Source organism: Struthio camelus, chromosome 10 (genome assembly GCF_040807025.1).
Source record: "Struthio camelus isolate bStrCam1 chromosome 10, bStrCam1.hap1, whole genome shotgun sequence".
In the NCBI taxonomy this organism is placed as follows: Eukaryota; Metazoa; Chordata; class Aves; order Struthioniformes; family Struthionidae; genus Struthio; species Struthio camelus.
In genome coordinates, this window is record NC_090951.1 from 26,571,702 (window position 1) to 26,585,588 (window position 13,887).

A 13,887-nucleotide genomic window follows, 5' to 3' on the forward strand; every position below is an offset into this window, starting at 1 on the left:
TGGCACCCAGGCTGTCTCAAGCCACCTGTAAGCCCTTGGGAGAGGGTTCATGACAAGCTGCTCACCTGGCTCAAGTAAGAGCATCCAGGCTGTCTTCCCTAGTGGGTGAATGGGTCTGACGAGCCCAGCCGTTCCCTCAACCCTGTATCTAGGTAGTACCACTACACTATAGTGGCAGACAGGCACTCTGACCTCCGTGGGAATTTGAGGGGAAGCTCGTCATATGATCCAAAGACCCCAAGCCTAGAGAAGGGGGAGAAGTGTGGCTCTGCCCCTGGGCAGGGCAAGGCACTGGAACGTACATCACAGTCACGGATGGCATCCATGGCCAGCAGGTCATTGCCATGCCGGAGTTGGAACTTCACCATCTCCTCAGCTGCACGGAGGTAGCCCAACTCCTGCTCCTGCGCCTCGCTGCACTCCTTGATGAGGTCCTTCAGGAGCAGGGCATATTTGCTCATGCGCTGGATGGGCTTCAGCAGGTAGGAGGCCAGGTCCATCTTATCCCCAAGCTGCACCTGCTTGAACTAAGAACCACAGTGGAGAGTGAGGATAGCAGCTTCCAAGGGAGAGCCCTGCACCCTCCATGCAGGCAACTTGCAGTTGCCCAAAGCCTCAGCTTCCTGACTGGGACACTTGGTTCACTCTACAGGGAGATGAAAGGGAATAAGATCAATGCTGCTGTTTTCTGGGCTCCTTTCCAAAGCAATTGTTGCATCTCTGCCCCTCCTGCACTCATACATGTACAGAGAGCTGTGCCAGAAAAACAGAGATGAGGTGCTGAGGTGGCAGCATACCTCAAACAGGAGAGCTGGGCTTGTTTAAACAGATCAGTGACCCAAACACCAAAGGGAACCATGGATGTGGGCAGTGGGTTTTACCTTGAAGAAGGTATTCCCATGGCTGGCCAGCAGCGAGTCCGATTTCGGCTTATTCTTGCTATATAGTGCGTACATCCCAAACTGGTCTTTCTGCAAAAAGAGATTTCTCCTGTGAGAGCTGTGCCCCGGGGTTGGTTACTCCAGTACTTCTGCTTCTCTCAATCCGCACCAGAACCTCTTATGGGAGAAAATCAGAAAAGACTTTGCTTCAAGCTGCAGAGTCCATTAAAAGAGCCAGTGCATGCTCTTGTCCTACTCCTACAGTAGCTAGGAATTTTTAATCGATTCCCCGTTTCATCTTCCTATTCCCCTTTGCCCCTTGCATACCCCCAGCAGATACCATCTACCTGGCAGCAGAGAACATGCGCAGGGCAGTTGAGCTTGAGATTGGTGCCCTGTGCTTCTCCCCATCAGTCCCTTTCAACACAAGCAGCAGATCTGTGCCTCTCTTGCACCATCTGCTTATGAAACTCCACACTGACGTTATGGACAGATAGAAGACAAGATGAGGGATGCCCTGCAGAAGCAATCAGATGGGCTTTAAGGATCAGAGGTTTTGCTGCCCTGGCAGCATCTCTTGGTAGCAAAGAACATTGGGAAAGGCAAACAGCATCTGCTGCTGCCTGGGCTCAGCCTTGCTTAGCCATCCCAGTCCAACCTGGTGGGCAAGGCTCAGGATTGACTCCAGCTGCCTGGAGCAGTGGAAAGCAGGCATGGGCCTAACATTTGAGCTGGGAGAGGACAAACCAATCTTCCTCACTGCTACTACAATAGCAACAGAGAGAATGCAGGTGGGTAGAGAATAAAACTGTCACCTCCCAAGCAATGGAACGTGAGCTGTACCACCAAACCAGATCCCCCTGCAGCCCCAGTCTGATCCAGAAAGCAGCTACTAGGTCAGCATATTCACTTGAGCAACAGGAAAAGGAGGTCTCATCATTTTAATAAAGGGCTTCACAGCCACAAAGCACTTTTCCTGCCTTCTGATGTCAGAGGCCTGACTGCAGCCTGTGGAGTCAACCAACGCACCCCTCTGGGGTGGGTGCTGGATGCGTCCAGCACTGCACAGTTCACCCCTCCTGAAAAGGGTCACAGCCCACCAACATGCAGAAGACCAGCCCAACTAACGGGTGCTGCTGGGCACTGGAGACCAGCATTTGTCCAGAGGAGCCTGGCTCAGGAGGGAGGTGCTGATGCCTTACGTGTCGGAGGAAGCAGTGGCTGACCCGCAGTGGGTGGTTGCAGCAGCTCTCCAGTTCTCGCAGGAAGTACTGACTGTGGAAGTCATAGAGCTTCTCCAGGTTCCCAAAAATGACACTGCGCTTCCCACGAAGGTCCTGGGGGAGGTCAAGGCGCTCCATCTCAGGAAAGTAGCTATCAATGATGTAGCACAGCGACCTCACGTATTCCCGCTCGGTGGTTACCATCTCATCGATGATGTGCCGCAGTTTGCTGCAATAGGAAACACTCAGCCTTGAAGGAAACCAGAAAACAGCTATGCTGCAGCAATTTGAGAGTGTCTGCAAAGCACTGTACTATGCCCAGAGATGCTCTCCTGAGACTCAACTTACAGGTGATCCTCGAGCACCCTCTAATCTAGCCAAGTCCTCAGATTGACAACCTTCTGCGATAACTATGACCTTGAGTACTGACAAAGCTTGTGGCTGACCCAAGAAGCTGGGTGAGCATTTCAAGGTTCAAGCCCTAGACTGCCTGCGGTCCCTGGACCCAGCCAGCACCTGCTCCTGGACACAAATACCTACGTTCCTGAAACAACAGGGAAAGCAGAAATCAGGCTGACTCCTTTTCACAGAAATCATCATGATGACTGTGGATGCTGTGGGAAACAATGTTAATGCTGAGGGAACAAGAGCTCTGGACCCAGATGCAGCTGGACCTATCATTCCTTGTTGGACCAGAAAGAAGTGACTTGGATGGAAAGCACAGAAAATACTTCCTGACCAGGAAGGACAGAGGTTGCTCTGACTCTCATCTAAGCTGAGAGCTTGCTTGCTACAGTTGGAACACATACCACTCTATTTAAAGACAGGGATAGAGTGTCAGACCCTTTAAGGTGGATGTGCCTTTCCCTGCTACCCCACTGCCTGCACGAGCCCAGAGAGCTAAGGTGAGCTGACCTTAGCTGAAGCAGTCCTGGTCTCTGGAGACTGGCCACCAATGTTCCCTTCCAGGGTTTGTCCTGGTAAAAGTCAGAGAGGGAAACAAACCTCACATCGCTTCATTAGAGAGCAGCAGGTCCTAGCATAGGATGTTTTGCGCTTCTCTGAAAGGTCAGGACAGCTCAGAGGAACTAGAGGTTTCCACTGTGAGGCACTACAGCACCAAACATAACTACTCTACATGCGTGTCTGTTTTCTTTGCATCTCAGCTTTCCCCAAGCCAATCCCTCTGGCTATCCAGAGGTCCGAACAGTGGGAATGCCCCAGTATCCATGAAAGGGAGGGCTGCTGGATCACTCCGTTGAGAAACAAAGCAGGTAGTCTCTGCTCGTGTTTGTCCCCTACTGTGAGCTTTCCTGACACATGCCGGGCTGTCAAGAGGTTTCTTCCAGAAGATTTCACTGTCCCCAGCCATCCCCTCAAAAGCAGAAGCAGCAGAGGAGCTCTATGGTGGTCCCCCTCTCCAGCACTAGCTCTTGTCTCTGCCAGCAACATCACACTGAGTTTTGCACAGCTGTGACTGCTGCAGCTCTCTCCCTCCATTGCTCTATGTCACAGCCCTGCTCAGGGGGGCAAAGGACAGGGAAGGAGGACGTGAGCCCAAGGCAGGGATTCAAGGCTCTGCTGACACCTCCTAACCACAAATAGCACAAGCCAGTGCTCCCCAGTGTGAATTTTGAGGCAGAGACATCAGGAGCATGATGTTCCCCTCCTGGCTCTGGTAAGCTCCCCTTTCCTCCAGGGAGCCTCTTTATACCAAAGGAATACCTCTTTATACCTTAGGAAAGGGCTGGATTCCAGCGCTGGTTTGGATGCACACGAAACCCTTGCTGCACAGTATCCCTGGTGGGGTAACCAGGAGGAAGTTTCCCATGGCTGCTAAAGAACTGTCCTGCAGGGGTACTGGGCGCTTGCTCTATGTCCACAGACAGGCAGTAGCGTACCTAAACCAGGCCTGTCTGTCTTCCCAGCACTGCCCTGTTAGGGACATAAAACACCTCCAGGATTTTGGTCTTGGCGTTTTCTTGTACCCACTTCAAATTCACAGGGAATTGCAAGTGTTTACATGAAAAAAATTATTTTTCAATGAGAGTAGCTGAGAAATCTGCCTAATGACCCTCCTTTCAAGAACAGCCCACATTCATGGTCTCTCCATACCCAGGCATGTTGCAGTGCTACAACAAAGTAAGTTAAGATCCTCAAAGACAGTGAAGGAAAAGAACAGAACAAAAGCCAGCTGCTGATCCCTGAAACACAGATCTTAGCCCCCAAGGACAAATATCCTCTTATCTGAGAAGCAGATCTCTGCAGCAGCTGTCACAGGGTACCGTAAATGTCTCCCTATCAGTCTGGGTACAGCCCTCCCCGAGAAAGTGGTGGGATAATGCACATGCTTCTGCTCTCCCCACCATACCTGTGCCACTTGCTTGCTAGGACCCTGAGTGCTACGCTTCTGTAGACCCTCCTTCCCTAATGCCAGCAGTGTTCAGAGACCCCCCCCCTCTCCTGCCCAGGAGCAGTTCTTTCCCCTCTTTCCTTATGAGGGAACAACACTGCAGAGGCTGTGGGCAAAGAGCAACAGCTCCTGTTCGCCCTGCATCCTCCCAGAGTTAGGTGCCAGGCTGCGTGGGGACATGTCTGTGGGCCTGCTCAGCACTGCACACACACATGTGGGAAGCTGGAGGTCTACATCTCCATCTGCTCAGCTCTCCCCTCCACCTGGCCCCAAAGTGGAACAGCCACTGCAGAGCTCTTTGCACCTTTGCTGGCTGCCTTCTCTAGCTACCCCAAGAGACTGGCACCAAACACCATAGTTACTTACCTGCCCCAACTCCTGGCTTCCGACGTGGAGACACAGCCCCTCTGCCCCTCTGGCAGGCAGCCTATAGCCCAGCTGTGAGCTGTATGCTGTCGCAGCGCAAAAGTCCTGTCCACCAGCTCTGTGCTGCTCACTTCCAGCCCCTTAATGAAGACACCAGTGTTGCCGTATCTGGCTGGCTCGCTCAGCGTCCTCTGGCAGCCTGACCACAGGCTCTCACCACAGGGAAGGTCGAAGCTTTGGGCCTTCCGGAGCATCCTCTTGGGAGGTGGCTTCCTAGAGGCTGGAGTGGAGGCACAGGATGGCTTCACCTCCAGGATTTCTAATATGCTCTCCAGGTTTGGCTTTTCCTCAGGCAGCTTTGGAGACTTAGAGGCCCCACTGCCAAAAGAAACTCTGCTCGAGTGTGGACCAGTGCTGAGAGCAGCTTGAGAGGCAAATTCTTCTCCAGTGCTGACATCACCAGGGCAGCTCAGGGAGGGTGAGGGAGCTTTCTCCTTAGTCCAGCCTGGAGAGCGGTTGGGCCTGTTGCAGCAATGGGGTGCACTGTATGTCCTGTCCCAGTGCAGCCCAGGAGTGGCCCCCTCAGAGTGCCTCCGGTGTGACAGGCTACTAGCCTCACTGCCAGTCCGGGGCTGGTCCCCCTCAACTTGCTTGCGGTCTGACAGCAAAGACCTCCTCGTTCTCAAGGCTGCTTCGAGCTTCTTTTCAAAAACCAGCTTTGTCTCTTGGCACTTGGACCATGCAAACTTCCACTGCTTGAGTCCCTTGTCACTCTTCAGCTCACAGGCCAGCTCCTTCATCTCCTGGAACCGGGCATCACTGATGTCCGGGTGCTGCCCCTTGTAACTCTCCAGGCACTTTATCACAGCTGTACAGTGTTCAGGGGAGCTGCAGTCCTCCATACTGATGCAAGCGAGGTGTCGCATCCCTTCCAAGGCCCACTCGTATGCCTGCAGAGAGCGAGAACAGAAGGTAACAGCCAGTCAGAGAGACTCAGGGAAGAATAACCCCAACTTGGCGCCTAAAGCACAAGATGGGAGAAAGGATCAGTGTGTGTGGCCAACGCAGGTCCCAGAGCATGAGTGCAGGGTGGGGGCAGGGGTGTGGGGGGGTTGCTATTGTCAATGGGGCTTAACAATTCAGCAGAACAAATAGCTCCTTATGCAGAGGGCTTCAGCTGCGCTGGCTACCTCATCACAGCTCCACCTCCCCCGCCAGATCCGTCTGATGTTGGGCACCCACACTGCTGGGCACATTTGTCTTCTCCGGGGAGGTGGGCCCAGGAATAGCTGTTGCCAAGAGCAGGAATTTTCACACCTCAGTGTGGCCCTGCCTGTATAAACCCCACAAGTTGCCTTCCTCCTTCACCCAGCCATTCCCAGTGCCATCATGCAGGAAGCGGCCAAGGAGGTATAAATAAGCTGCAGCTCTAACTGGGCATGGGATTGTTGCCCCCCCATGCTGTCTCCCCTGGAGATGGTTGTGTACTGGAGCTTGATCAGAGCTGGGCTCTGTGCTTCACCATGACTACTCTGGCCCATCCTTGCAGCAAGTAGGAAACAGAGACATGCAAACCCAGCTGCAGCCTGCACGCTTTCAGTGCCTGCCTACATCCGAGTGGTGCGTTGTGCTCTGCATACTCACCTGGGAGCCTGCCCCTTCCTGCTACTGCAGTAGGTGCTTGTGCTGCTTAGCTGAACATTGAGCTCAGCAGTTAATTTCTACAGGAACGTGGGAAGAGACTCTCATTCAACCAGTTTCATGGAGCTTCACTCCTACAGTGGCGAATACACAGGCCTTGCTAATACAGCTCTGCCACATCAGTCGAACAAGAGGAGTGAGACAACGCGCTGTTCAACTTGTTAGAAGCAAGGTAAAAGTGCCTTACTCCCATGGCAACAAACATGCTAATGAAACACAGTACGCTAAGACCTGTCTATCACTGACAAAAAGACAGCATTTGGGTTCATAACATGGCAGAATAAGCTGGCTTTGAGGGAAAAGGCAAACATCTGAATTACTCAGGCTCATAAGCTACTGTGACATCTCTGGCAAAAGCAAGTAGTCCTTCTCCCATGCCTTGCCAAGGCAGGGGGACAAGAAGTACTTCTTTCTTTGTAAAGCAGGAAAGGTGACAAGGCTTAACTAAGCAGTGAATATGCCATGGTGTGCTGCCCCCATACTGAGGCAGATGTGATCCAGCTGTCATAAACCTGGCCAGGGAACTTCAGTGCTCACCAATGAAAGTAAAGTGTATTTGTCAAAATCAGATGCACAGGGCAGGCAAACCCCCCTAGGACAGGCCTGCCTGGCTCCCTCAACCAACCGTCTAAGACTACCATATGTGCAGGAATACCACAAGTTACCCTTGAAGTAAACAAGAGCATCTCTAGCGCTTGACCTGCCAGGCCCTGCATACATGCTATGCTTTGCAGAGAAGCAACATATATGCTCACTGCCAGGAGAGAAGAGCAGAGCCAGCAGAGCTGAAACATCTGGCTGAACAGCCTTATTGTGACGGCCTTCACTTGGAGAATTTCAAGCACTTATTCCCATGCAGAACGGGGCCGTAGACATCACAAGAAAGCAATACATGTGGAGCAGTGCTGCATCCCCGTCAGCGTCCTGAGTGGGCAAACAAACCAGCTCCTGGGCTCACCCTCTGTTGGAGACAGAGGCCCCCAGGACAGCAAGTGCCTCATTCACATGGGGCTCAGCCCCAGCAGGGGGATGGCAACTGTGAGCCAAGCACTGCTGTTTATACAAGAGCTGAACACCAGCACACAGAGGCTGGTCTGCAGGCCGAGCAGAGTCATGCCAGAGGCAGATGCCAAGGCCATAGGAACTGTTAACCATTGCTCTTTCGCGCTGCGGTTAAGTGGTGTGCACGCAGCCAGCCTCATTGCTCATGCAGAGCCAGGAGCTGCTTCAGAGACATCAGCAGCTGCTCTGGGAAAATGCTTCTCAAATAGCCCCATGCAACCACAGCACAGGACGAATGGGGGGAGTAGCAGCCCCCTCTCCTCCCATCATCCTGCCTCACACAGCAACAGGCGCCTGACCTGCCTCTTTCTTGATGCAGGCTTTACGTTTTAAAAGGGACCGCTATCTGGGGCAGGGGGTGGGGGGAAGTAACAGTGGGCAGAGGACATGCCAGACCCTAGTGAGAACCCCCATTTATCTGTGCTTTAGGGAGTCTTTTATTCCCTGGAGGCTGGAGCACATCAAGGCAAGATGAAATACCAAGTGCAGCGGAGCCCAGCAGATCTGCACTGCAGTGACAGATGGCCTGTTTTGCTTGGGTTTTTTTGAGATGCTCCCTCCAGTCATAGGCAGACCAAAACAGGCCCCTTCCAGCCCCGCCTGGAGCAGAGGCCAGCTGCCACTGGGGGCTAAGGGCAGGTCTTACCTCTCTGGCTGTGGAGGTTGATGGGTGGTCTCCACTGAAGGCCACGACCCACTGAAGGGAAAAGTGAAATTCAAAAGCCACAAGGTGGTCTGGAAAGGGTGCTGAGAGTACATGGGAGTGGCACAGCCAGCAGTGCAGTCTGGCCTTTACAGCAGCCAGTCAGGTGGGCAGCCACTCTACAAAGGCCTTCTCTGAGGCTGGGGGACCCAGGCTTCCACGCACAGCTATGAGAAAGAGAAAAGAGGCCTCTTGTTTTCTAAGAAACCCCTTAGATCTGCCTATGGCCATGGTGAGGAAGAATCAGGGCTGCAAACCACACAGGGGGCAGCCCCACCACCTCTCATCTTCATCTGGTATCTGTCTGTTCTTAGCAAGGACTTCAAGGCAGCACAGAAATTACTCTAAATCTCGATGGCATTTCTTCCATCCCCAGTGCCTGTCACAGGGTAGTGAATAGCTCAGCTTTGTTCCCTGCACAATGGGAGCAGCCTTCCACACCCTGCAGCTTGCCTGGTAACATGCTAAGTGGCCACCAAGGCTTCTTCCAGTCACTTCATCTTCAACTGCCCTTTTTAGCCCTCAAAGTAGCAGCCTTCTCCAAGGACCAAGCATGCTGTGGCACCTACCTGCAAGGGAACACCCTTGCGCAGGCATGGATATAGCTGTAGTCCCTGCCCCGGCAAGGTTAAAAACCACGTAGCTGGCCCAGTCAAGCCAGGACGTAGTGCTCATGTCATGGGGCATTCAGGCAGCAGGCAAGCCTACAGCTTCTGCGGTAAGCTAGAAGAGCCACTTATATGTGAAAGGAGGCATCTGCGTGCAGGGAAGCTCAATCTTCCCAACAGCGTCTGGGGCTAGGCAGGAAGGAGCCTGTACCTCGGCTTTTGATCTTTATTCTACAGACAAGTCGTTACTGAAACTCCCAATTACAGGATTAAAGACAAACGGGCTTCCTGCATACATACTAGGGCTGACCTATCCAGCCGGGGTATGAGGAGTCAGCAACAGGTTGGTCCTGCCAAGCTGCCTGAAGAAGGCAGGGCCTCTCAGGGACCTGCCAGGCCATAAGGAAGAGCCAGGGACTTCACTGCAGCCAGGCACAGCCCTCAGCCCATCACCCTGGTGTTTGTCACTGCTTACCTCATCATGGGCAAGGCTTGCAGTGCTTAGAGGACAGAAGCTCCTGGAGTCTGTTGCCTTTGGCACAAGTGAAGTGCCGTCTGCGAGCGCAGGCTGAAAGAAGTTGCTTGGCCCTGGCTCAGGGCATATCGCCAGCGCTACGTACAAAGCATTCCAGGGCGTCCTGGGTCCTCAGCTAAGCCACTGGTCAGATATCAAACCTGCGCAACCCAAACACATCACATAAAACCACCAGATTCCTCTCAAACTCAAGCTTCAGCAACCCCTAAGACACCTTCCAGGCAGCTAGGGCACGACACAAACGCCCTGCATCTGCAGCCATATGCCAGAAGGGGCCATTTCAAGGGGGCCTGCCTTTGTCCAAGCCTTCTCTTTCATCTCTTGCCTGTGGGGAAATCATTATCATAATATAATTTTTCTTGTCAAACAGGAAACTGAGTATCTGGCTAGGCAGAGGTAGGCAGAGTAGGCAGATCACAAACCCTCTGACTTTCTGCAGACAAAAAGTGCATCTAGGTAGATGAATAACTCTGCCCCTACAAGGCCGGCTTCTCCTCAATCTGAAGAAACTGCATACAGGAGCTGATATCGGGGTGGTGAAAAGCCAAGACTGGCTGATGAGAGCAACAACGCAGACAGGAATCCAAGGGCAGCTCTGGGTAAGTAACTGAAGCACAGCAACAAAATAGGCTACGTCCTCCAACCTTCTGTGATAATGTCCTGGCCCAGCAAGCCCCCAGTCCCATGGTTTCTACAACACCTTCAGAGAGAGGGAAGAAGTGCAACAGCTGGGAACACTGCTAATGACAGCAAAAAAGAAAAACACGACCAAACAAGCCTTGATCCTGCACGCAAGGTATTCTCCACTCTCTGCTGTTTCTTGTTGACACATAGCTAGTCACGGGTCTTTGTGGTAGGAGGAGACTGAACAACATCCCACACAACAGGACTGCTCCCACTGTGCACTTCTCACCATCACTACATTCAGACTAAGTGCCATTAACTTCAGCCATTAGTTTGGAGAGCAAGATGAAATTGGCTTCTGGCAAGGAGGAAGAACTGGTGCAGCCAAAAAAGGTCACGGCAGCACACGTGTTGGTATGAACTGAGCCAAGCACTTCTTAAGTTATATACGTGGTGCCACACTGGCACGGACTCCCACTAGCTTTCCTGCTCCAGGAGCAGCCCAGGATCTTGGCACAGAACCCTGCTTGCAGCAGTCATGATGCAAGTGTCAAGAGCGACACAGCACGTATGAGAGCACAAGTCCAAAGCAAACGCTGCTCTCTTGCACACAAATGCCTGCTCCCAAGGGTGCAAGTTCCTCTTGTTATAGATGCTCATTTGGGTTGATCTCCTCTGAAATCCAATGTTGCTTTAGGCTTGCTTGTAACACCAGTGTGGTGTCCTTTGTCACAGGCTGCTGCACTCGCAGCATAACCAGAGAGCTGTGGCTGCAGACTGCCTTACACACCGATGGTTTGGAATAACTGCAATTAAAATGTAATTTTGCTTTGAAATGTATTAAAAGCAAAATTATCCAGGCTAAAACCTTACTGTCACAACAAGAGCAGTCAGTCTGCAAACACTGCCTCCTTCGCAGCTAACTCAGAGACCAAGCTGTTATATTAGGAAGCACTCAGCTTGCCATTTGCTTAGGTCTGCTTTGCACTTTCCTCATTCTCCCACACAGCAGTATTAATGACCCCCAGCAAGAGAAGGGAAGAGGGGAAGAGAAAGAGATTCCAAGACTTGCAGGCAACCCACTGATAAGTCGATTAATTGGTTAAAAATACACCTCATCCTACCTTTACGTTTATACAGAGGGGGTCCACATCTTGGCTGAGTTCAGCCCTTTGCCGCAGGTTACCATCCTCCACAGCCAGAATGAGGCAGGGCCACTCTTCAGCACATCATCCCAGCTCCAGCTATTCACAAGCAAATGCTGCTAGCCTAAATACCAGCTTGAGCAGCCCTGGTAACCGGAGACAAGGCAGTGGGGGAAGGGGCCATGCCTCACACTAGAACTACTGAAGTGTGCAAAGAACATCCCGACTGGGTGCAGGCCAGGTCCCCTTTCTTTTACAGGGCAAAATCAGTGAAAGAAAACATCCCAATCAACCCCAGATTCGGGCAAAATTCAAAATAAGTTGCAACCTGACACACAAGAGCTTTGAAGAAAACAGAGCAATCCCTCCTAGGCGTTACAATGCTCTTTCCACGTCTCTAGAAGCAGAAGCCCCTGCTAACTTCTAGTAGGATTTGTGGCTCAGCAAGACGGCGGCTGCAGACTTAGACGTAAAAGAAACCCTGTAATTTCAGAGCACAAATATTTCATCAAAGCCACCAGTTACAAATAATCTCCTCTCTACACAGAGGTTCACTGTTACTCTGCTCCCCACCCCGTCAGCATTCAGTTTTCCCAAACTGCATTTGAAGTCCTATCTGGAATCCATTAGCAGCAGAAACCAAACTAATCAAAATAGCGTCCTACATGGGATATAGCTGGTAAAAGCCCAGCTATAAACACAAAAAGAGAGAAGAACTCATGCTCTTGAAACAAAAAGCTGAACAATTTCTGAGTTGCTGTGTAGCTCATGCTGCCTCCCTTGCTCCGTCCATGGGAGGAAAGACCACTAAAATCACCAGCTTGCTTAAAACTAGCTACTAAGAAAAACAAATTCTCTAAATCCTGCGCTTGTATTACTGCCCATTACCAAGCCTGCTGTGCTAGGTGCTGTACAAACGTGGCAGGAGGGCAAAGGATAAGACAAGGGAAGACTATAACTTGCTTGGATTTAGGCATAAGAAAGGAGAACAGATAGATACCCACAGTGGGGCAGGAAAGAACAAGATGGTAGGGAAGCAATGCCAGTCAGAGTTGATCTCAGCACACCACAGCCAAAGTACTGTGCAAGGAAAGTACAGGGAGGGTGGGGGTGACAAGCAGATGCAGGTGGAGACCAGCACTGTGGAAAATGCAAGGGAGCCTGGTTGCATGGGCCATGCAGGGAGTCAATGAGGGAAGAGATGAGGAGGAGGATGGAATTAATCAACAGAGAGCAAAAAAAGTGGTATATGCTTGATGTAACAGCAAAAGGATTGAGTAACCAGGTTAAAGCAACAGGCTTGGAAATACTTTTGCAGCAGCACTCTGGGTGGATGTGAACAGAGCTCAAAAATCCCTTCATTTCCCCTTCGGGTAGCTGGGCTTGACGAGTTCAGGAGAGTCTAATCACAGGAGAATATAATTGGATACAAAAGGATTGCACATGATTTCTGCTCTCTTGATGGCAACCAGAGGACCCAAAAGGCAGTTGTGGCTCGTTGCGTTGGAGCTGGCACGTCCCTTCTTTTTTTTTTTTTTTTTTTTTTTTAAAACTACTGCAACTCCCCAGCAACACCTAGGGTAGCCCCATTAAGGAAAGGCTGACTAAGCTCATGAATCACAACATGTCACAACAATCCCTGCTTCATTACAGTTCAGAGCATCCACAGAGTTAAACTGTGGCGCAGTTAAAACTCTGCCAGTTTAACTAAATCTGTTTTGTTAAACCAAGTAAAACTGTATGTGTGTGTGCATGAAAATGTATATATAATACACATATTTATATATACATATAAATAAAGACTTCCTAGGAAGTTGGACAGTAAGTATCTGAGATCTGCCTCTCCTACAGCTTGCAGTGCTCAGCAGCTACAGAACTCCCCGTGCCAGAGTGCAGCAGCTGCCCCCTGTGCTGTGTTTCCTCAGTTTTTCCTTCTTGCTCCACAGTCATTCATGACATTGAGCCCTGGCCAGAGTGCCTGGATAAATTCTGTGCTGATTTTCTCCTCCTTTTTTCTCCCAGCAAAGGGATTTTCTTAACATTTAAAAACTCCCGAACTCACAGGCCTGGGGGCTGAGTTTGGTCCTAGTAAAATCCCCAACTTTAATGATCGTATTTGCTGCAAAACAACCTCTCCACCTTTGAAGCAAGGTCTATCTTTTCATCAGCTCTGCGCACTCTTGGCAAAGCTCTTCTGCCACTGAAATTCTGCTCACGATCCCTTCTTGCAAGGATAACAGCAGGTGCTATTTCACAGCTTTGGTGAATGCTATCCTCTTTCCTTTCTGGTATTTCACCAGTTACAAACTCAGTCACTGATGGGAGCAAATGCCACCAAGAGGACTGACTCCAAGAAGAAAGCAGTGCCGAGAGCTGCACTATAAAAATGGCAGTACAGAACCAGCAGGTATGAAGTCTGACAGCGTGTCCCCAGTAGACACCAGCCTCTCCTCCCCTAGTGCACCAGCCCACACTCCTCCTTGGAGACTGTCAACAGGATAGCTGATGTTATTAATGCAGGAGGGTGTAAATATGACTGCACGTGATATATGACAGCTAAGGAAATCACAGTCAATAAACAAGCAGCTACTCTAAGTGACCAGCAGCTTTCTAGATGCATTGGGCA

General features: G+C 51.1%; 1 protein-coding gene across 1 annotated transcript in view; it reads right to left on the reverse strand.

The window, feature by feature from the left end:
* Window positions 1-13,887, reverse strand: part of PLEKHG4 (pleckstrin homology and RhoGEF domain containing G4) — a 117,875-nt gene that overhangs the window by 7,903 nt on the left and 96,085 nt on the right. Inside the window, exons 15-18 of the mRNA XM_068955459.1 lie at window positions 4,884-5,833; window positions 2,084-2,333; window positions 882-971; window positions 303-527 (exon numbers count right to left, since the gene is read on the reverse strand). Of these exons, the coding sequence (XP_068811560.1) occupies window positions 303-527; window positions 882-971; window positions 2,084-2,333; window positions 4,884-5,833 (1,515 nt within the window). The remainder of the gene's footprint in view (window positions 1-302; window positions 528-881; window positions 972-2,083; window positions 2,334-4,883; window positions 5,834-13,887) is intronic.